The sequence below is a fragment of the Myotis nattereri genome (genome assembly GCF_964212035.1).
Source record: "Myotis nattereri genome assembly, chromosome: 5".
In the NCBI taxonomy this organism is placed as follows: domain Eukaryota; kingdom Metazoa; phylum Chordata; class Mammalia; order Chiroptera; family Vespertilionidae; genus Myotis; species Myotis nattereri.
Window position 1 is genome coordinate 75977382 of NC_138080.1, and position 22293 is coordinate 75999674.

The following is a 22293-nucleotide window of genomic DNA, read 5'->3' on the forward strand; positions in this document are numbered from 1 at the left end:
CGGCCCGCGGGCCGTAGTTTGCCCAAGGCTGGTCTAGTGGCTACTTATTTGTTAAATTAGTTGAATACTCTCAATGAAAAATGCTTTATTTTTCTCCCTTTGTATCTCTGTATCTTTGCTATCACTGTATCTAGCTCTAAAGGCAAACAGCAATAGACTTTATCTTGTCTTTTCCATAATCCTATCTAGATGGAAGCTTGGCTGTTTGTAGCAATATGCTTGTAATATGATGGAGTCCTTAGCAACCATTGAAATTTCGGCAGTTGTATTGGCTTTGTCACTGAATCTCCTCTTTCTGTGGCTGTTATCTGATACTAGAGGCCTGATGCATGAAGATTCGTGCAAGAATAGGCCTTCCTTCCCCTGGCTGCTGGCACCGGTTTCCCTCCGGCACCCAGGACCTGGGCTGCTTCACTCCGGCTGCTGACAGGCATGTGGGACCTGGGCTGCTTTGCTCCAGCCGCTGCCAGGCATCAGGGACAGGGGCTGCTTCCCTCTGGCCGCTGCCGCCACCCACCAGGGGCGTGCTCTGAGCCGTGCTACGCAGCCCGGCTTGGAGCATGGAGCATGGAGCACGTCCCCACCCCTGGTGTGTGTGTCCCCGCAGGGGTGGAGGCGTGCTCCGAGCCGTGCTGTGCAGCCCGGCTTGGAGCACGGAGCATGTCCCCACCCCTGGTGTGTGTATGTCCGCTGGGGCTGGGAGCGGCACACAGTCCTCTCCCGCCCATCTGTGCGGGCAGTTCTTCCTGAGCGCTCCTGGTGCAGCCTCCTCCAGCGGTTGTGATGCCTGGCTAATTTGCATATTACCTGTTTATATATATACTAGAGGCCCGGTGCACAAAAATTTGTGCACTGGTGGGGGGGGTGGGGGATGTCCCTCAGCCAGACCTGTGCCCTCTCACAGTCTGGGACCCCTCAGGAGATAACCACCTGCTGGCTTAGGTTGACTCCTCAGGTGGCAGATGGCAGGCCCTCTGCTGCGCCACCCCGCTGCCCACTGCACATGGCAGGCCCGGCGGGTGGTGGGATGGGGCGGGCGGATCGCGATCAGCCCGGTGGGTGTTGGGGCATGGGGCGGGCAGAACGCGATCCACCACGCCCCGCCCCACCGGCTGCTGGGCCCTGCACATGGACTGCAGGGCTGGCGGGCGGCGGCTGGCAGTGGGGCGGGCAGATTGCACTGTCCCGCCCTGCCTGCAGTATGCAAATTAGCCGCCATCTTTGTTGGCGGTTAATTTGCATATTGCACTGATTAGCCAATAGGAGGCATAGCGAAGGTATGGTCAATTACCATGTTTGTCTATTATTAGATAGCATAGATGTTATCTCTGTGGCCTCCTTTGTTGGTGCATTGGTTGACAAAGCAAGGACTGTTAGGTAGTTTTTTCACCACAGTCTGTTGTCTGGTGGATTCCATAATTCTTGGCTATCTAGTAAAGCAGAACTGACATTTGTTGGGAAAAATTGGATTATGACTGTTGTGCTACATTCTGGTGATGCAAAGAATAAAAATGATGCTTCTCTTAAAGATTCAGTACAGACACTATTTTTTTAGATGCTTTCTGCCTTTTCTGAGCTCTTTATTCGTCTGTCAGATTTGTCCTCATTTCCTCATCTAGTTAGTGCCTTTAACATTGATCCTGAATTATGCTCAGTGTTGAAGTAAAATGCTTGAGTGGTGTTTTCAACTTTTTGAGTAAGTTTAGAGGTGATGTGTTAAGTCATGTGCTGGGGGACCTAAGGACTACATTGAGTTTTGATGACTTGCTAAGAGAATTCACAGGACTCAGAGAGTATGGCTGTTCTTAAGGCTAAGATTTATTTCAGCGAAAGCGCAGAAAGCAACATCAACAAAGGGAAAAGGTACATGGGCAATGAATGTCTGGAGGAAACCAGGCACAAGCTTCCAAAAGTTCTATCTATCTATCTATCTATCATCCATCTATCTATCTATCTATCTATCTATCTATCTATCTATCTATCTATCTATCTATCATCTCAGAGAGGAAAGAAGAGGGAGAGAGAGAGAGAGAGAGAGAAAAACATCAATGATGAGAGAGAATCATTGATTGACTGCCTCCTGCACACCTCCCACTGGGGATCAAGCCCACAACCCAGGCATGTGCCCTTGATCGGAATCAAACCTGGGACCCTTCAGTACAAGCTTGATGATGCTCTGTCCGCTGAGTCAAACCAGCTAGGGCCAAGAGTCCCTGTTAATTAAGCACTGCTTAATTATTCCAGCAACAAATTGTGACAGCATATGTGAAAATGTCATACACCAGGGAAGTTCTGCCCGTAGCCTACCCGGAGTTGAGGGTTTCTATGGAGGGGCAGAGTCAGTCATGTAGGTACCTTATGCCTAACATGTACCAAAATACAGACTTTCAGAAGTAAAGTAGGTATTCCGCATAAATTACGTTGTAGAAACAGTTTAGGCACAGTGCCTCACTCTTAACATTTAGGGAAGTTTTTGTATCAACTTAGGGAACTGTTTATCACTCAAGTTTCTGGATTCTAGGAAAGGGCCCATCTTGTCATTAGACCTTTCTAAGGATAGCTATCTCTGGTCTCTATGTGAACTCTCTTCTGCACAGTCATTACTCTTTGTACTAATGTTATATCTGATTGCTATGTAAATAGAACCTTGGTGTGTTGTGCTTAATATATAAATTGATTATTGTTAAAACATAAACTTCATTTTTTTAGAAAGGTAGTAATAGCTTAGTGTTCAAAAATCAAATGTGTATATAGGAGGGTGTATGGAAGCTTCCGCACCCTTGTTATCTAGTAAGTAGTATTTCCTTCCCAAAGTTACCAATTTTACCACTTTGTCACATACAGATCTTCCTAGAGGCTTTTATGTACTGAAGCAAATCTAGATAGATCCTTTTTAACTTTCATTTTTCTTTTAACAAATTTTGGACAATTTATCTTGTATTCGTTCCATAGCAGTAAAGAAGTGCATCATTCCTTTTAATGTCTGCGAGACTCCAGTTTATGAGGTACTTATTTAGCTAGTCTCTGTTGCACATCCAGTTTTTTTTTTTTAATCATTGATCAGCTGCCTCCTGCACGTCCCCTACTGGGGATCAAGCTCGCAACCTGGGCGTATGCCCTTGACTGGAATTGAACCTGGGACCCTTTAGTCCGCAGGTGGAAGCTCTATCCACTGGGCCAAACCAGCTAGGGCAGTTTTTTTTTTCTGTGAAGAATGCTGCAATGAGTACATTTAAATGTCATTTTGCTCTTATATGATAAGTTTGTAGAATTTATAGACTAACTTCTTAGAAGTACAATTGCTGGGACAAAAGATATGTTTATAATAGTTTCCCCCTTATTCATGGTTTCACTTTCCGTGGTTTCAGTTACATGCAGTGAACCTCAGTCCAAATATATTAATTGGAAAATTCCAGAAACAAACCATTCATAAATTAAAGTTGCATGCCATTCTGGGTCCTGCTTTGCCTGCTCTGTCCTGCTGGCATTATGAATCATCCTTTTGTTCATTGTATCCACATTGTATGGACAGTACTACAAGGTATTTTGAGGGAGAGACCATATTCACTTAACTTTTATTACAGTATATTGTATAATTGTTACATTTTATGATTAGGTGGTGTTAATCTCTTACTATGCCTAATTTATAAACTTTACCACAGGTGTGTATATATAGAAAAAAACATCGTGTATATATAGGGTTTGATACTATCCTCAGTTTCAGGCATCCACCGGGGGTCTTGCATACCCCCAAATGGACTACTGTATTTGTAATTTCTTATTTTTTATTTTTATTGATTTTTAGGGAGAGGAAGGGTGAGGGAGAGATAGATAGAACGTCAATGATGAGAGAGAATCATTGATTGGCTGCCTCCTGCATGCCCCTTACTAGGAGTCTAACTTTGACTTCCTGATTCATGGGTTGATGTTCAACCACTGATCCACACTGGCCGGGCTGTATTTGTAATTAAAAACATTTTTTTAAAAATTAATTTCAGAGAGAGAGAGAAAAATCAGTGATGAGAGAGAATCATTGATCAGCTGCTTCCTACACGCCCCCTACTGGGATCAAGCTAGAAACCCGGGCATGTGCCCTGACCTGGAATCGAACCAGTGACCTCTTGGTTCACAGGTTGATGCTCAACCACTGAGACACACTGTCTGGGCTGTATTTGTAATTTTTACAGCTGTTCAGTTACCCTTCAAAGAATTTGCAGTAATTCACACTTCCACCTGTAATCTATGAAAGGGCTTATTTCACTGCAGCCTCACCAGCATAGCTTATTGGTGTTTTAGCTAATTCTAATAGGTAGAATAATGGTATCAAAGTGTATGTAATCTTACTATTTAGGTAAAGATGAACATTTTAAAATTGAAGAGCCGTTTTGTATTTTCTGTTGTTTGAAATATTCCTGTTCTCTGCTCATTTTATTCTGAGTTTGTGATTTTTCATTTTGACCCGTAGTTCATTACATATTATTAGATTAGATCTTTGCGCTTTTATGATGTGAGTTGCAAATATTTTCCCCATTTGGTCATTAGAATTTTTTATGAGTCACAAATTTTTCTTTTCTTCTGGGTGTTGTGTTATATTTAGAAAATCCTTTCTTAATCTGATGGTAAAATTCCTTTCATTCTAGTACTCTTGATTTTTTTTTTTACATTTAAGTCTTTGATTTGACGTATATTTTGGTATAAGTTGTACAGTAGGGATGCCAATTTATTATTGTCAATATGGCTGGCTATCCATTGTCTCACTACTACTTGTTGAATTTTCTAAATTTTCTCTACTGGTTTGAAATCCTCTGATCATAAGCAGAATAAATGCCTGTAGTTGACTGAGTGTGGTTCTGGATTTTACTGTTTTTTTTTGACAGGTGCATCTTAAATGAATCTCCATAATATAGTAAACTTCTAAAATTTTTTGTAGGTTCCTTGTTTCTATACTGATGCAGAAAGAAGGTCAGTAATGGATGCAACACAGATTGCTGGTCTCAATTGCCTGCGATTAATGAATGAAACTACTGCAGGTAAGAGAGACTATTAACTAAAATTTTTTACTTAATCTTGAATGTTGTGAAGATCCTAGGGTTTCTTCTTTATTTTTTTGGTTACTCTGTCACATATGAAGAATTAATCTGACCAGTACTTTTTCTGTATCTTCATATTGAATCACATGGTTGTTTGTAAGGAAATGCATTTATTGTGTGCTTGGAGCAGTGCTTTGATTTAAAGATTTTATCTTTTCTATGACTTGTGGGCTGGTGGAGTCAGAGGAATGGATGTAAAGCAACATCTCAGGGTCAGGATATGTGGGAATGCTGAGATGGCACAATAGTAGAAGAAATCCTGGAAAATATGTTTGGGAAAGTGGGGGAAGCGGTTTGGGAGCAATTGCCAAGTCATTGGAATTGGAAACTGGATTTGGAAACATTAAGGAACCCTTAGTCAGCATTTAACTCTTTGAAGTTAATATTTTTCATGAATAAATTATGCAAAGCTTTTAAGAATTTAATTCTTTCTAGAACTGAGCATATGATGCAGCTCCATTCATTATATACAAAGTCTGTTTTGTTTCCTACTTAAATTTTAAGTTTACTCTTAGATGATAATATGTCAAATTTAATTTTTTCCCTATGTAGTTGCTCTTGCATATGGAATCTATAAGCAAGATCTTCCTGCCTTAGAGGAGAAACCAAGAAATGTAGTTTTCATAGACATGGGGCATTCTTCTTATCAAGTTTCTGTATGTGCATTTAATAGAGGAAAACTTAAAGTAAGTATATTTTTTTCTGGAAGACTGTATTACAAATGTATGGTAATTAGGAACTTGTGAGACAATTTAAATGTTCAAAGGATTTTGTTTCACTAATGGAAACTTGCTATGAATCATCTGAACTAGAAACTAAGTATATAGGGGTGGGTGGAAGTTGTCAGCTTAAAATAATTTATTAAGAGTTGGCATGGGTCCTGGCCTGCTAGCTCAGTTGTTCATAGAGTATCATCCCAATACGCCAAGGTTGCAGGTTCAACCTCTCAGGGCACATACAAAAATCAACAAATGAATGCGTGAATAATTGGAACAACAAGTTGATGTCCTCCACCCAAATAAATACTAAAAAAAGAGTTGACAGGTATGAGGAAAAAGCTCTTAAGATTTCTGAGCCATACTTTAATGTGGGGAAATAATGCTTATCTACAGGCTTGTTAGGAGGATTCTTTAACGTGTAGTCTCTTGATGGTTTTACACAGGATTGCGGAGATTATGATAAAGGTATTCTCTTGTTCTTAAGGTTTTTTTTTAATGTATGTTTTTACTGATTTCAGAGAGGAAAGGAGTGGGAGAGAAAGATAGAAACATCAATGAGAGAGAATCATTGATGAGCTGCCTTCTGCACACCCCCTACTGGGGATCAAGTCCGAAACCTGGGCATGTGCCCTGACCGGGAACTATATCATGACCTCCTGGTTCATAGGCCGATGCTCAAGGCTGGTATTGTTAAGGTTTTGAGCCTTCGGGTAAAAGGGTAGAAGACTAGAACTTGATGGCTCAAAGAAACTAGGCTAGGACTGGTATTCTAGATTTCTGGGAAGCTTAGACCTCTGGAGAAATAAATTGCTGCAAGTTAAGGCTTTAGGCAGGGGTGGGCAAACTTTTTGACTCGAGGACCACAATGGGTTCTTAAACTGGACCGGAGGGCCGGAACAAAAGCATGGATGGAGTGTTTGTGTGAACTAATATAAATTCAAAGTAAACATCATTACATCAAAGGGTACGGTCTTTTTTTTTTTTTTTAGTTTTATTCATTTCAAATGGGCTGGATCCGGCCCGCAGGCCGTAGTTTGCCCACAGCTGCTTTAGCATCTTTCCTGGTAGTAAGATGTATAGAGCAAGGCCTTTGGGGTTATTCATAGTTTTGTGATAACAATAAGACCAGAACTGTGTACATGACATGTTAGTATATTTGGCAGATATATAATTGCTGTTTGGAAGCAGACTAGTGTGGGAGAGGGCATGGGTTTTGAAATTGATGAGATTGGGTTTTGAATTCCACTTCTACCACTTTTAGCTTTATGACCTGCAGATTATCTGATCTGACTAGGTTTGTGACATCATCTGTAAATTGGGGATTACAGTATCTCTTTTCACAATGGTTGTAATAGTGATTAAGTGACACATGCACATTGCCTTGTTTCAATCTTAATGTCTCCCCATCCCTAAATACAATTTACCCATTAAATATATATCATGAAAAAAATTTAAATTGCTTTATTTTTGAATTAATTATCTTTTTTTCTAAGGTTCTGGCCACTGCATTTGACACAACACTGGGAGGCAGAAAATTTGATGAGGTGTTAGTAAATCACTTCTGTGAAGAATTTGGAAAGAAATACAAGCTAGACATAAAGTCCAAAATCCGCGCGTTACTACGCCTGTCTCAAGAGTGCGAGAAACTCAAGAAGCTGATGAGTGCCAATGCCTCTGACCTCCCTTTGAGCATTGAGTGTTTCATGAACGACGTTGATGTGTCTGGGACTATGAATAGGTAATCATTCGACTATTCTGACCTTAAATTGAATTGTGGTTTTTCTTCACTTTTATTAGCCTTAATTAGCTATTGTTGAAATCATCATGGTTGTTGTATGATAACTTCAGTTCAGTAGGTAAAAATTAGAGGCCATTCAGAATTCTGCTTTTTATGTGAAGGTGGGTTTGATTATTCTAATAATGTAAACTGATGTTTTTCTGATTAATTGAATATTGCAGGAAGTTGGTAGTTATAACATGTACATGAATTATACATGATTATCAGTTTTCATAAAAATCAGGGCAAAATGCTTTAATGTAGAATTATGTTGAATTTGATTTAGTCATTGATTCAGAAATTGGTGTTTTGGGGTAGTTCAGGATCTCTTGAGGACAACAGCTCTTTCTGTACAGTGCTATAAGAATTCTGGGTACTTGATATTTCAGGGCTTTCCTCAGAAATGTTACTGTTACTGTTGTCTGAATGTTCCTGTTGTCTGGTTGGGTTGCTTGGGTAGTGAGAATGAGATGTTCTTTTTTTTTTTGGTTAATCCTCACCGGAGGATATTTTTCCAATTGATTTTTTAGAGAGAGTGGAAGGGAGGGGGAGAGACAGAGAGAGACAGAGAAACATTGATCGGTTGCACCCCACGTGAGCCCTGACCAGGGCTGGAATCCAGCCTGCAACCGGGGTGTGTGCCCTTGACTGGAATTTGAACCCGAAACCCTGCAGTCCTCTGGCCAATGCTCCATCTATTGAACCAAACTGGCTAGGGCAGAATGAGATGTTCTTTATGATGTGGACTATATTGGTAGAGTTCAGGCAGGACTGATGGCTTATTTAGGGAAGTGTGGCCTTAAAAAAATTGAGGTGGAATTTAAATTGCTCCTTTTCTGCTGGAGTTAGATTATTGTGCCTGGTAACCAAATTTGCAGTCACCTTTTCCACCCTGCTTGAAAGTGATGGCTTTCATTTTTATTAAGTCGCAGTTTTGTATGTGTTACATGGTGGTGGGGGCTAGGATGTAGGGGCGTGCCTGTTTATGTTTCAGAAATTGTTAGTGGAGTGTTAGGTGATTTTGAGAGCCAAATAGATATTTATTATACTTTTAAAAGCTGAAAACAGTTGATTAGCTTGTGTGCTGCTTTGAAAAAACACAATTTACTGTATCTGCAATGTCAGGGCACATAGCTGTTATATTCTCTGTTCTATTTTGTAGCCTTCATTTAGTTTTAATACTCACTAGCAGTCTTTTTTTCAAACTAATGAAACCAGATCATTTATTTCTGACATTATAGCATTTCTTCTAATTACTTTTTTAAAAATTTGAGGTAAAATTCTTGTATCACTTCATTTTTTAAAATATTATTTTATTGATTTCAGAGAGGAAGGGAGAGGGAGAAAGAGATAGAAACATCAATAATGAGAGAGAATCATTGATTGGCTGCCTCCTGCACAACCCCCACTGGGGATTGAGCCCTGACCGGTAATCCTCCTGGTTCATAGGATGAAGCTCAGCCACTGAGCAACACTGGCTGTGCTCTTACACAATTTTAATGTGACCAACTCAGTGCCATTTAGTACATACACAATGTCATGTCATGACTACCTCTACCTACTGAAAAAACATTTTCATCTCCCCAAAAGAAAACTCATACCTATTAAGTGTAGTTACTTCCCATTTTTCTTACATCTGGGTCATGGCAACCACCAATTTACTTTTATCTCTGGATTTACCTATTCTAGATATTTCATATAAATGGAATCATATAATACAAGGGTGGGCAAAAGTAGGTTTATAGTTGTTCAAATGGAAAATTATTATTATTATTTTTAAAATTTCTTTATTGGTTAAGGTATTACAAATGTGTCCTCATCCCCCCCATTAACCTCCAACCTCCCTGCCCCCTAATGCTCTCATCCCCCTGTTGTCTGTGTCCATTGGTTTGGCTTATAGGCATGCATACAAGTCCTTTGGTTGATCTCTTCCCCTTATTCCCACCCTCCCCTACTTTCCCTCTGGGGATTGATAGTCTGATCGTTGTTTCTCTGTCTTTGGATCTGTCCCTGTTCATCAGTCTGTGTTCTCTATATTCTACAAATGGGAAAATTATTTAATAAATAATATAGGAACAAGCTTTCTTATACTTATAACTGTAAACCTACTTTTGCCCACCGCTGTATGTGTAAACTTGTTTTTTGGTCTTGGTTTCTAGTTTCTTCACATAATATTTTCTAGGTTCATCCACACTGTAGTATGTATTAGTACTTCACTGCTTTTCATGGCAAATAATATTCCATTTATCCAGTGATCAGTTGATGGACATTGTTGTTTTTACCTTGTAGCTATTGTTAATAATGCTGCTGTGAACATTCATGAACCAAGTATTTGAGTATTTTGTTTTCAGTTCTTTAGGGTATATACCTAGGAGTGGAATTGTTGGGTCCTTTGGTAATTCTGGGTTTAGCTTTTTGAGGAATCGCTTGCTATTAGGAATACAACTGTCGTTTTTTTAAGTTCTTGACAACATGTAGGACTTTGTGTTGCTATATATCCTCACCAATATTGGTATTAGTGGTCTTGAATTTTTGCCATTCTGATGGGTTATTTTCTATATCTCTACAATTTTTCTTTTTATTGTGAAGTAATTCATAAAAGTGACTCTTTTAAAGTATATATTTCAGTGGTTTTTAGTATAATCACAGAATTGTGCAGCCATCACCACAACCCAGTTTGAGAATGTCCTCCCTAAATAAGCTGTCAAGCTGTGAAAAGACAGAGAGGACCCTTAAACACACATTTCTAAGTAAAAGAAGCCAATTTAAAAAGGCTCAATCCAGTGTGATTCCAACTATCTGACTTACTGGGAAAGGCAAAATTGGAGACAGTAAAAAGGTGAAGTCAGTGGTTGGTTCTGGGGAGGGAGGGATGAATGGAATGGGTGGAGTAGGGAGAATTTTTAGGGCAGTAAAGCTACTCTGTATGGTGGATACTTAACATTATACAATTTGTCAAAACGTGTAGAATTCTAATATGTACCATCATGTATCAGTATTGCTTACCAGTTGTTAGAAATGTATCACACTACAGGGTATCAATAGAGGAACTGGGGGAGGGGTGTTGCGGGATATATAGGAATTCTTTTACTTTCTGCTTATTTCTCTGTAAATCTAAAGCGGATCGAAAAGATAAAGTATTAACTGTGTTAAAGAAAAAAAGAAACTACTCAGTGGCTGTCTTTCCTCATCTCTTCTTTTCCTCTAGCGGTAGGCAGCTAAAAATCTACTCTCTGTCTCTCTGAATTTACCTGTCCTGAACTTTTTGTATAAGTTGAGTTACATAATGTGTGTGTGTGTTTTTTATTGGCTTTTTTTTTTTAACCTAGCCTAATGTTTCCAAAGTTCATCTGCATCCTAACATGTTATTGTATTCATTCCTTTTTAAATTTTTTATTATTTTTGTTAATCCTCTCACAAGGATATTTTTCCCCTTGGTTTTTAGAGAGAGTGAAGGGAGGGGAGAGAAAGAGAAACATCAGTGTGAGGGAGACACATCAATTGGTTGCCTCCCACATGCACCCTGACCAGGGCTGGGGATTGAACCTGTAACTGAGGTAAGTGACCGGAATCGAACCTGTGACCTGAATTCCATGGGCTGACGCTCTAACTGGCTAGGCCTATTTTTTATTTTAAAATACATTTTTATTAATTTTAGAGAGGAAGGGAGAGGGATAGATAGAAAGATCAATGATGAGAGAAAATCATTGATCGGCTGCCTCCTGCATGCCCCTACTGGGGATCAAGCCCGCAACCTGGGCATGTGCCCTGACCTGGTATCTAACTGGTTCAGAGGTCGATGCTCAACCACTGAGACACACTGGCCTGGCTCTGTTTGTTTTTATATCCAAAAGTTATGGGGATACCTCTTTCTGGCACTGGAACTCTGGGCAGGGAGGCCTGGAGTGGGGCTGGGTCCCCCTGCTCCTCTGGGGGTACCTTTGTAGCCACACATGGGTGTAGGATCAGCCTTTCCTTGTCTTTGCCCCTTCTATCAGTCTCTGTGGGCATCTTCTTTAATTCCCTAGTTGTAGGACTTCCATTCAGATAGATTTCAGGTGGTTCTGAATGATGGTTGTTTGCAGTTTAGTTGTAATTTTGATGTGCTTGTGGGATGATTCAAGTACCACATTTACCTACCCCAGTGGTCGGCAAACTCATTAGTCAACAGAGCCAAATATCAACAGTACAACGATTCAAATTTCTTTTGAGAGCCAAATTTTTTAAACTTAAACTATATAGGTAGGTACATTGTTATTAACTTAATTAGGGTACTTCTAAGGCTTAGGAAGAGCCACACTCAAGGGGCCAAAGAGCCGCATGTGGCTTGTGAGCCACAGTTTGCTGACCACGGACGCCGTCATCTTAACTGAAGTCTTGTATTCATTCATTTCTATTGCTGAGTACATTTGGTGGACTTCAGGGCTTTTTCTACTTTTTTGGCTGTTTATGAATGATGTTATTGTGGACATTCATGGTTTTGTATGGTTGTATGCTTTATTTCTCTTTATTGTATATTGAGTAGAATTACTGGCACATATGGTAACTCTGTTTAACATTTTGAAGAACTGTCAAACTATTTTCCATAGTGGCTGCACCATTTTATATTTTCACTGGGAATGTGTGAGGAAGCCAATTTACTCTATATCCTTGCCAGTGCTTGTTATTATCTGTCTTTTTGTTTATAGCCATCCATTCCACATAAAAGTAGAATGTGATTTAAACTTTTTTTAAATTTTTTTTTTTTTATAGAGGCAAATTTTTGGAGATGTGTGATGATCTCTTAGCTAGAGTGGAGCCACCACTTCGTAGTGTTTTGGAACAATCCAGTAAGTATTTTTGTGGTTGAATTGTTTGTGTACCTCACACTCTTTGGAAATATTGTTCATTATTTTTTAGTTATACAAATTTTCATTGGACAAACAACATCAATGCTATATTAAGCTTTTTTATACTTTCCCTCTGGAACTCACACTTCCCCCAAGTAATTTATGGGCGCACTGTTACATGTCCAGGGAAATCTAAAAGTTTTCCCAGGAAACCTAATTCAGACTCAAAGATGGGTATAAACTTTTCAGTTATTTTGTAGTGGTAAAAATTGTCTTTAGCAATGCTGCTATAGTAGTCTTGTAGGCTTTTCTGTCAGTGAATCTTTTGTTTGCTGAATGACAATTAGAGCAAAGGGAGGATATGATAGCCATATATTGATTTTAATGGGGTGCTTTTTTATCTTGGGTTAAAACATAGAAGTTTGATTAGGAATATATTACTAATTTTTCCAAAATGTTTGACAAATGTTTATCTAGAATCCACTGTTGTGTTGGTTGCTAGCTAGTTCAGAGTGTTGAAAAGTACTGTCAGCTTGACAAAGGTTCAGCTCTTAAATCACAGTGATTATGGCAAACGGGCACATTCTTTCCACACTGGGACATCCTGTTTCTTTAAATAGTCCTTCTCAACAAATTCTTAGTGTTACGTAAAATGTGACCAGGAAACCAGGGTGGTATTAAGAGTTATTTTATGAGTGACAGCAGAACCTTGGTGTGTACCTTCTTTCCTTCTGACATGAGGATATTATACATGTGCTGTAATGTGGATTATGTTTATATTTGGGATGGAGTGCTAGAGTGGCTAGATGTGTATCTGAACACCTCTTTTTCTTTCATGTTGTGTCAGGGCTGACCAATAGTTCAAGGCCCTCATATCTTCCTTTTGGCTAGCTTAACTGTTACCATTTTTTGTGTGAGGCTCTTTTGGAGATTGTAGGACATTGAGTATTCCTGACTCTCACCTCCTAAATCCCAATATTATGTGCCACCCTGCCCTTATTATTTTGAGAATCAAAACATACCTATTTGTTGCCAGATTCTATGCACCTGTGTGTGTGAGCGCATGTTGATGTGCATGCTGTTGTGGACGGAGTGTAAGGAATGAGTGACAGGTTTTGTTACACATCTGCAAGTTACTTTGTTGTGATAAGGTGCTGTATTGCTCTTTCATTTCATTATAAAATACTAATTTAAAGATTTTTAAAATCTAAATGTTTAATCACTTTAAAATAGAGTTAAGGAAAGAAGATATTTATGCAGTGGAGATAGTTGGTGGTGCGACACGAATCCCTGCAGTAAAAGAGAAGATTAGCAAATTTTTTGGTAAAGAGCTCAGTACAACACTAAATGCTGATGAAGCTGTCACTCGAGGTTGTGCACTGCAGGTGAGTATTTTTTCTTAGCCACTTACAAATCATTGTAATAAGACGGTGGTGATTTTATGTATCCAATTAATAACCTGAGGTTAGCTTGGAGCAGGGGTCCTCAAACTTTTTAAACAGGGGGCCAGTTCACTGTCCCTCAGACCGTTGGAGGGCCGGACTATAGTTTAAAAAAAAACTATGAACAAATTCCTATGCACACGGCACATATCTTATTTTGAAGTAAAAAAACAAAACGGGAACAAATACAATATTTGTATTTGCATGTGGCCCGCGGGCCGTAGTTTGAGGATCCCTGGCTTGGAGTGATCTCAAGTTGGTAAGATTCTGAAATATTTGTTTTAAAATGGATATCAGAGGTGTTGTTCATAAGTAGATGAATACTGGAAACATAGGTAAACCTGAAATACTGTTGGATTTGGCATTTTATCTGTTGTCTATGTATGAAGTAGCAATGCATATTAATTAAAGATTGGGGTTAATGAAAAAATGTCAAGGAACAGCTAGATTATAGATAATTTGACAAATAATAGAAGTTTATAAAACTGCTTATTTGGATACAATTAAATTATTAATGTAAATATTTTAAAACTATTGGTGAAAACTATTGGTGATGGTTTTCTGAAGTCTTTTTAAATAGACCTTGTACTGTCAGTTTACAATGTTTGTTAAAATGGAATTTTATAAAATTATTATTCTAGTGTGCAATCTTATCGCCTGCTTTCAAAGTGAGAGAGTTTTCCATCACTGATGTGGTGCCGTATCCCATATCCCTGAGGTGGAACTCGCCTGCTGAAGAAGGGTCCACGTAAGAGCATTTACCAAATTACTTTTGTATTTAAAGTTAGCTCAATGTTAAACAGTCTGAGTGAATATTGAGCTCCTTTTCAACTTCTCTAAATCTGTAACATTTTTTGTTGGATTTTTAAATACGTTTTTATTGGTTTTAGAGCGAAGAAAGGGAGGGAGAGAGAGAAATATCAATAATGGAAGAGAATCATTGATCAGCTGCCTCCTGCATGCCCCCCCTACTGGGTATCGCGTGTGCAACCTGGGGTGTGCCCTTGACCGGAATCTAACCTGGGACCACAGGCCAATGCTCTATCCAATGAGCCAAACCAGCCAGGGCTAAATTTGTATCCTTATGTAGTTTCTTATACTTGATCATGCTGAAATGGTGCCTTTTTGTACTGAATGAAATATATTCCTTTTTAAAAAAATGGACACATTACGTGTGTGTGTGTGTGTGTGTGTGTGTGTGTGTGTATGTATTTTGTTCTTGGAAATTTATAATCTGGAAATGAAGCTAAAGAGTAGCCAAAACTATACAGTAATTATAAAACTAGAGTTCATGGGCAAAAGTGTTAAGGATTTCCTAAATTTGTGTTCTTGTCTTTTTTCTTCATTCAGTGACTGTGAAGTCTTTCCAAAAAATCATGCTGCTCCTTTCTCTAAAGTACTCACATTTTATAGAAAGGAACCTTTCACTCTTGAGGCCTGTTATAGCTCTCCTCAGGAGTTGCCCTATCCAGACCCTGCTATAGGTAAGTAAAGAGTTGGGAATTAAAAAGCAAAAAACAAAAAACATATGTGAGAGTGAAAGGCAGGGGAGAAACAGAGAGAGAAAAACATTGATGTGAGAGAGACACATCAGTTGGTTGCCTCTCACACGAACCCCGACCAGGGCCAAGGCTCGAGCCTGCAACTGAGGTACATGCCCTTTGACCAGAATCGAATGTGGAACCTTTCAATCCATGTGCCGAAGCTCTATCCACTGAGCCAAAGCAGCTAGGGCGGGAGCATATATCTTGGTTAATGCACATTCTGGGTATATTTTGTGCATAATATGGTGCTAGATACTGAAAAGAGTTAAATTCAGTTTTAACCGAATTAAGATGATAATTCATGCTTTGCAGAGTTTTGTGAATTAAAAAACAAATAAGATGTTAGTTTAGTAACTGAATTTGGAAGGAGCAAGTTCTTGATAAATCACAGAAACACTATGGAATCATTGGGGTTTTGTTAATAGAGGAGAATGTGACAGAATTATTTTAGGAATTTATCTGGCAGTAGCCTAAAAAGGGAGGTTGGAATCAGAGACTGGAGGGAAAGAAATGTTTGGAGGGTTAAGAGATGTTTGAGTCCTTAATTGGGGCAAGTTAAGAGTTTGACTATGTGTGAAAAAGAAAGGAGAGAGATGATTTGGTAAAATTCTCTGAGTACCCACATTGCTTCTTTGAGGTATCATGTTACTGACCTGTTACTGAGAAATGCACATAACCTGGCTATGTGGCTATATATTCATCTTTGAATTCCTCCTCTCAGATTATTTGTTCTCTCTTGTCTCTCATATGTCCCTAGCTCAGTTTTCTGTTCAGAAAGTCACTCCTCAGTCTGATGGCTCAAGTTCAAAAGTCAAAGTCAAGGTTCGAGTAAATGTCCATGGCATTTTTAGTGTGTCCAGTGCATCTCTAGTGGAAGTGCACAAGTTTGAGGAAAATGAGGAACCGATGGAAACAGATCAGAATGCAAAGGAGGAAGAGGTAATTTGGACATTTTATACCATTTATGGGGCCCAGAGGTGACTTGTCTAGAAATTATAGCAAATAGACTGGGTGGCAAGGGAGAAACATTGTGACAGAGCAGCTGAGTGTGGATTTGCATGCATCCCCTTTCCCAGCATCGGTGAACTGGCAGAAATTTATATGGAAATGTAACATAACCAGCTCCCTCCTTCAGACCATACATGCACTTGTTAGAGTTCTTGATTCTTTTTTTTTTAATTGTTTTATTGCTTAAAGTATTACAAAGAGTATTACATATGTCTCCTTTTTTTCCCGCCCTCTTGATTCTTTTTAATTATTGAAGAATGCTCTGAGTCCTTAGTTGATTATTTTCACAAGTAGAATAGATTTGACATTCATTTGTTGGAATCATGCATTGTCTTGTCCTTATTGTGCATCAAAACCTCAAGGCTTTATGAAACTACAGGTGTTTGGGTCTCACCCTCTGAGATTTGTTTGAGTTGATCTGGGCTTACCAGGGCGCAGTTATCAGTAGTTTTAAAAGCCTCTGAGGTCATTCTGGGGTGCTGTAAGCATTGAAAACCACTGACTTAGGGTCTCTACAAACGTCTCCCTTCTTTTTTATTATTGTCAGGCTTTGGTCTTTTAACAGAATTCTCAAGAAGTTCAACTTCCCAAATGCATGCAATAGTTGTATTTTTGAGGGTGAAAAGGTTGATTTAAAAACTGCTTGAAAATTTTGTGAAGATTTTTCAGATAAGTTTACTCATGAGGAATCTTGGAGAAACTCATGCTCTCTTCAGATTATATCATGTTAAATATTGCCACACTGTGTACTATGAGTACTTTATGGTTTATAGAGCAATTCCACAACTATTCTTGCTTATATAAGGGTAGGGCAGGGCAATTGTTACCTCCAGAATACAGATGTAGTTACTGAGGTCTAGAGAGGAAAACTTCTGTGTTATAGGTAACATAGGCGCACCATAGCTGAAATTTGAATGTAGGTCCTCTGATAGCTGGTATTTCAGCAGGAATTTGATGCCATGTGATTTTGCCAGTGTGTCATGAAGGTTGCTTAGTCCTCTCACTAGTATGAACTAGTTTCAGGATTTGGTGTGACCTGTTTTTCAGAAGATGCAAGTGGACCAAGAGGAACCACATGTTGAAGAGCAACAGCAGCAGATGCCAGCAGAAAATAAGGCTGAGTCTGAAGAAATGGAGGTATACATTGTATTTTAGAGGAAATATTACAGTCTCTTCACATAGATAGATGGTTTTGGCTGTGTTTTCACTATGGTTTGGAAGGTAGTTATATTAAGAATTCTTAGTGTATTTTTGAATAGTTAAGCAGAATTTTGTAGTATGTTTGGAAAGTACATTTGGCAAGATGGTCTTTGAACTCTATTCTGGCTGATGTATGAGAAGAAAGCTCTCAGAAGCCATAGTTTTATTATACTAGTGATTGTTTAATGCTAGTTTCTGAATGTCCGTTACTAAAAGTCATCCTACCCATTCCTTACTGATAAGTGAGATAATTCTTTGATATTTTGTCACCTCTCAGAACCTTGCCTTTTTTTTTGTAAAAAATTATTGTTTTAAATAATGTACTTAAATATATTTTGTAAAGAATATAAATAATATAGTATTTACCCAAGCAGTTATTTAAATGAATATGTAACATGCCTGTTCTTTAATTCTAACTTTCGAGTTTTCATGTTAAATTTGTTATCAGCATTGAAAACACCTTTTTCCCCCAGCTATTTGCAACATTGCAATGTATGATCTCACCCTAAGTATTTCTGATTATGGCATTTTAAAATGTTTGGCAGAGCTTTAAGGTAGCTTAAGTCTATTATCCATGTTCCTATCAGTTAACAAATTACAATTACTTTGTTTTAGTTGTGTAAATACTTATAAAAAAGAAAATAATGTACAGAGGAAATTATGCTCACAGATGTTTTAGTCTAGTACAGGCATTTTCCAAGGTGGAAAATCTTCATGTTGTTGGCTGGGTTACAGGCAGTGGGAGAGAGAAGTACTCATTCTCCTATGTTCTTGTGGAAGGTAGGGGAGGGAGTGCCACCAGTCACCACCACCGCCCCCACCCCCAAATGCCAAAGAGCTGTGGGAAGTTTTAGGGAGGTTGTTATTGAGGCTTCTTTCATGAGCTGGCTTGGGAACTGATTAAAAGGGAAACGAAAAATACAAATGATACATAAATTTCAGCAGCTGACTTAAGTTTTTTGGATAGGTGATATGGAAATTACTCAGTTGTTGATGATTTTGAATGTTAAAAGTAAAACAAAACAACTTAATATTTTTCTAATCTGTTGGTCAGGAAGGGCTTTCAAAGCAATGAAAGTAATCACAGGAAAAGTAATTACAGTTAAATTCAAGATTTAAGAATAAAAAATTTGTATAGGTAAATAATATACATTAGAAAAATGCAGAGGAGTCGATCACTTGAGGGGAAAAAAATCACTAAAATCCTAAAAGAATGGTGGATGAAATATTGCTACGCAATTTGAAGCAAAGGTTATTTACCCAAAGAAAATAATAGTTATATGATGGTAAATGAATTCCTGTTTGTGGCCAGGGTGCAGTAGAATAGGTTCTCCCATTCCTTGTGAGAATGTAGATAGGTACAGACATTTGGAAATCATATTGATAATGTTTCTGGTCCATAAACATTTTATATCCTCTCCCCACTAATTTCATATGCATGTCTATATATTTAGGTAAGAGTGGAAGAAAATTAGAGAAGATTTAATAGTGATTTTATGTTGACTGTGGGATTATGGGAGGTTGTTTAATATATGTGTGTGTGTGTGCAGTTCAGCAGTGTTAAATATATTCACATTGTGGTGCAACCAGTCTCCAGAAGTTTTTCATCTTGCCAACTGAAACTGTATGCCCACTTAACAGCAACTTTCTATTTCCCTACCCCTCCTCCTCCTAGCCCCTGACAGCACCATTACTTTCTGTCTCTATGGATTTGACTACTTTTATAGTATTTATAATTTTAACTTTTCAGATATTTTAAGAAATTGTCCTAGGTTATTTAGATCATCAGAAAACCAAGTTAATAAACAGCAAAAATAGCTTTTGAAATGTGACCCATTCAAAATTTTAAGTTAGTCTATCTATGTGCTTGTTCTTTAGACCTCCCAAGCTGGATCAAAAGACAAAAAGATGGATCAACCACCTCAAGCTAAGAAGGCAAAAGTGAAGACCAGTACAGTGGATCTGCCAATTGAGAATCAGCTGTTATGGCAGATAGACAGAGAGATGCTCAACTTGTACATTGAAAATGAGGTGGTTATTTCACATCTTGGAATAATAAACTAACAAATTAATGTGACATAGCGTTCAAGCTCTGTGTCTAGTGACTATTGGGCATTTTTGGTTGTTTGGAGAAAAACTCTTTTAGATTTTTGGGTTGTGTAAGAGCAAGTTTAATAGAGCCCATGCAATCGCAAATTCTTTTATGGTGAAATTACATCTGTATTGCTAGAAGCTCTATTATGAGATCTTTGACATTATGGCTTTGGTTTAAGGCAGGTGTTTTTCACGTTAGGGCATGTGAATATGTTCACTAGGGATTGGGATTTTGAGGTGGTGGGTCTTGGAAGTTGACGGTAGGAGAAATCACATAGCATTAATAGTAGTACTATTTTGTTTACTAGTATCTTCCCCTGTTGCCAGTTAATATGTAACTCTTGTTATGGTGAGTGATACAAGGTTTGGGATCTTGGATATTTATTGAATTAATTATCGCCAGTGAGTTTTCTTATGTATTTATTGGATCTTACAGTAGTTTTCTTTTACAGACCTTTAACATTTATACTGTATGAATAAATTTTCTTGGTTTTCCATAGGAGCAATAATACAGTGGAGATACGACTTTTGACATTGAGCTAATAATAATTATTTTTTAAATGAAATTCTTTAAAAAATTTTCTTTTATTGATTTCATAGAGGAGGGGAGAGATAGAAACATCAATGATGAGAGAGAATCATCGATTGGCTGCCTCCTGCACGTCCACCACTGGGGATTGAGCCCGCAACCAGGGCACGCATGTGCCCTGACTGGGAATCGAACTGTGATCTCCTGGGTCATAGGTTGATGCTCAACTACTGAGCTATACCTGCTGGGCTGAACTAAAAGTTTTTTAAAATTCCCTTGTCTTAAGTTCTTTTTCTAAGTTTTGCTTTTGAGTTTCTACATGTTGATATTTCTGTTGCGCCTTTTTTCTAAGCATACCCACAAACTCACTTGGTTGTCATCATTTCCTGAGGACTAACACTTCCAGCTCTCCTTTCTTGGATGACTTGCAGAATTAAAAGCATTTGAGAAAAAGGGATTCTCTTTGATAAATATATTATCACTTAATATTTAAGAGGAGATTATCTGAGTTGTCCAGATGGATATCTTAATTGATTTATACTGTCCTTAGGGTAAGATGATCATGCAGGATAAGCTGGAGAAGGAGAGGAATGATGCTAAGAATGCAGTAGAAGAATATGTGTATGAAATGAGAGACAAGCTCAGTGGTGAATATGAGAAGTTTGTGAGTGAAGATGTAAGTATGTGCCACAGTGTGGCTACCTATTTGCCTCCTGGGAGCATCCTTAAATGTGTTAGAAGGGAAGTGTGCATCTGTAGGTATACAGTAAAATGATTAAAATGTACGTTTTGGAGTTTTTTTGTGTTTATTAGTGGAGTGTTTCCTAAAGGTTAGTCTGTCACTTCTTGATACATTTGCATGCTTTTATTTACCCAGTATCTTTAAATCAACTAACTTTTCCCTGGTGTTTAACTTACTTATAAATGCAGTTTCTAATTCTGAAGTTTTAAACACACCTAAATAAATCTCTTTGTATCTATCAAGGAAAACTACATTGTGCCAGTCTTGTTTCCTGTATGTCCTATCTCCCTTTATATATATTTTTTTGCTTGTTTAATCTTCATCCGAGGATATTTTTACCATTGATGTATAGAGGGAGTTGAGGGAGGGAGGGAGGGAGGGAGGGAGGGAGGGAGAGAGAGAGAGAGAGAGAGAGAGAGAGAGAGAGAGAGAGAGAGAGAGAGAGAGAAGGGTGGGGGGAGAGAGAGAGAGAGGGAGAGAGAAAGAAAGAGAGAGAAACATCAGTGTGTGAGAGACACACCGATTGGTTGCCTCCCTGACTGGGGCTGGGGATCAAGCTTGCAACCCAGGTATGTGCCCTTGACTGAGAATTGAATTATTTGTCCTGTCGGATTTGTCCCCAGACCCTTCCATGGGTGGGCTGACCCACACCAGCCAGGGCCCCCTCATATTTTTTTTTAAAGCAAATTCAGATATATTGCCGATTGTGCCTTTGATTACACTAGTGAATAAAGTGATTTCAAAATGGATGAAATCAAAATTGGTGAATCAAAATTGACCTAGTTATATTTTCTTCATCTTTAGGATCGTAACAGTTTTACTTTGAAACTAGAAGATACTGAAAATTGGTTGTATGAGGATGGGGAAGACCAGCCAAAGCAAGTTTACATCGATAAATTGGCTGAGTTAAAAGTAAGTGACTCTTGAAAGTAGAAGTGTCCTACTGTAGTTTTCAGTGAGAGTAATCAAAATTGGGAGGAATTAGGTCAAGTAATGAAGACAGGCTGAAAGTGATTGAAGAACTATATGCTTTATCACTTAGGTTCTATTATTTATTTATTTATTTATTTTACTAGATTGATTTCAGAGTGGAAGGGGGAGGGAGAAAGAGAGAGAGAAACATCAGTGATGAAAGAGAATCATTGATCGGCTGCCTCTTGCACCACCCCTGTTGGGGATTGAACCCCAACCAGGGCATGTGCTCTTGACCGGAATTGAAACTGGGACCCTTCAGTCCATAGGCTGATGCTCTATCCACTGAGCCAATGCTCCTAGGGCTAGGTTCATTATCTTTCTCACTTTTAGAACTTTTGTAACAA

At 38.6% G+C, this 22293-nt stretch overlaps 1 protein-coding gene across 1 annotated transcript in view; it reads left to right on the forward strand.

Annotated features, from left to right (window-relative positions):
* HSPA4 (heat shock protein family A (Hsp70) member 4) overlaps positions 1-22293 on the forward strand; it is a 43199-nt gene that overhangs the window by 15513 nt on the left and 5393 nt on the right. The window contains exons 5-16 of the mRNA XM_081092033.1: positions 4931-5030; positions 5643-5776; positions 7303-7547; positions 12339-12415; positions 13649-13800; positions 14499-14605; positions 15208-15341; positions 16159-16340; positions 17457-17546; positions 19488-19640; positions 20783-20908; positions 21779-21886. Of these exons, the coding sequence (XP_080948159.1) occupies positions 4931-5030; positions 5643-5776; positions 7303-7547; positions 12339-12415; positions 13649-13800; positions 14499-14605; positions 15208-15341; positions 16159-16340; positions 17457-17546; positions 19488-19640; positions 20783-20908; positions 21779-21886 (1608 nt within the window). The remainder of the gene's footprint in view (positions 1-4930; positions 5031-5642; positions 5777-7302; positions 7548-12338; positions 12416-13648; positions 13801-14498; positions 14606-15207; positions 15342-16158; positions 16341-17456; positions 17547-19487; positions 19641-20782; positions 20909-21778; positions 21887-22293) is intronic.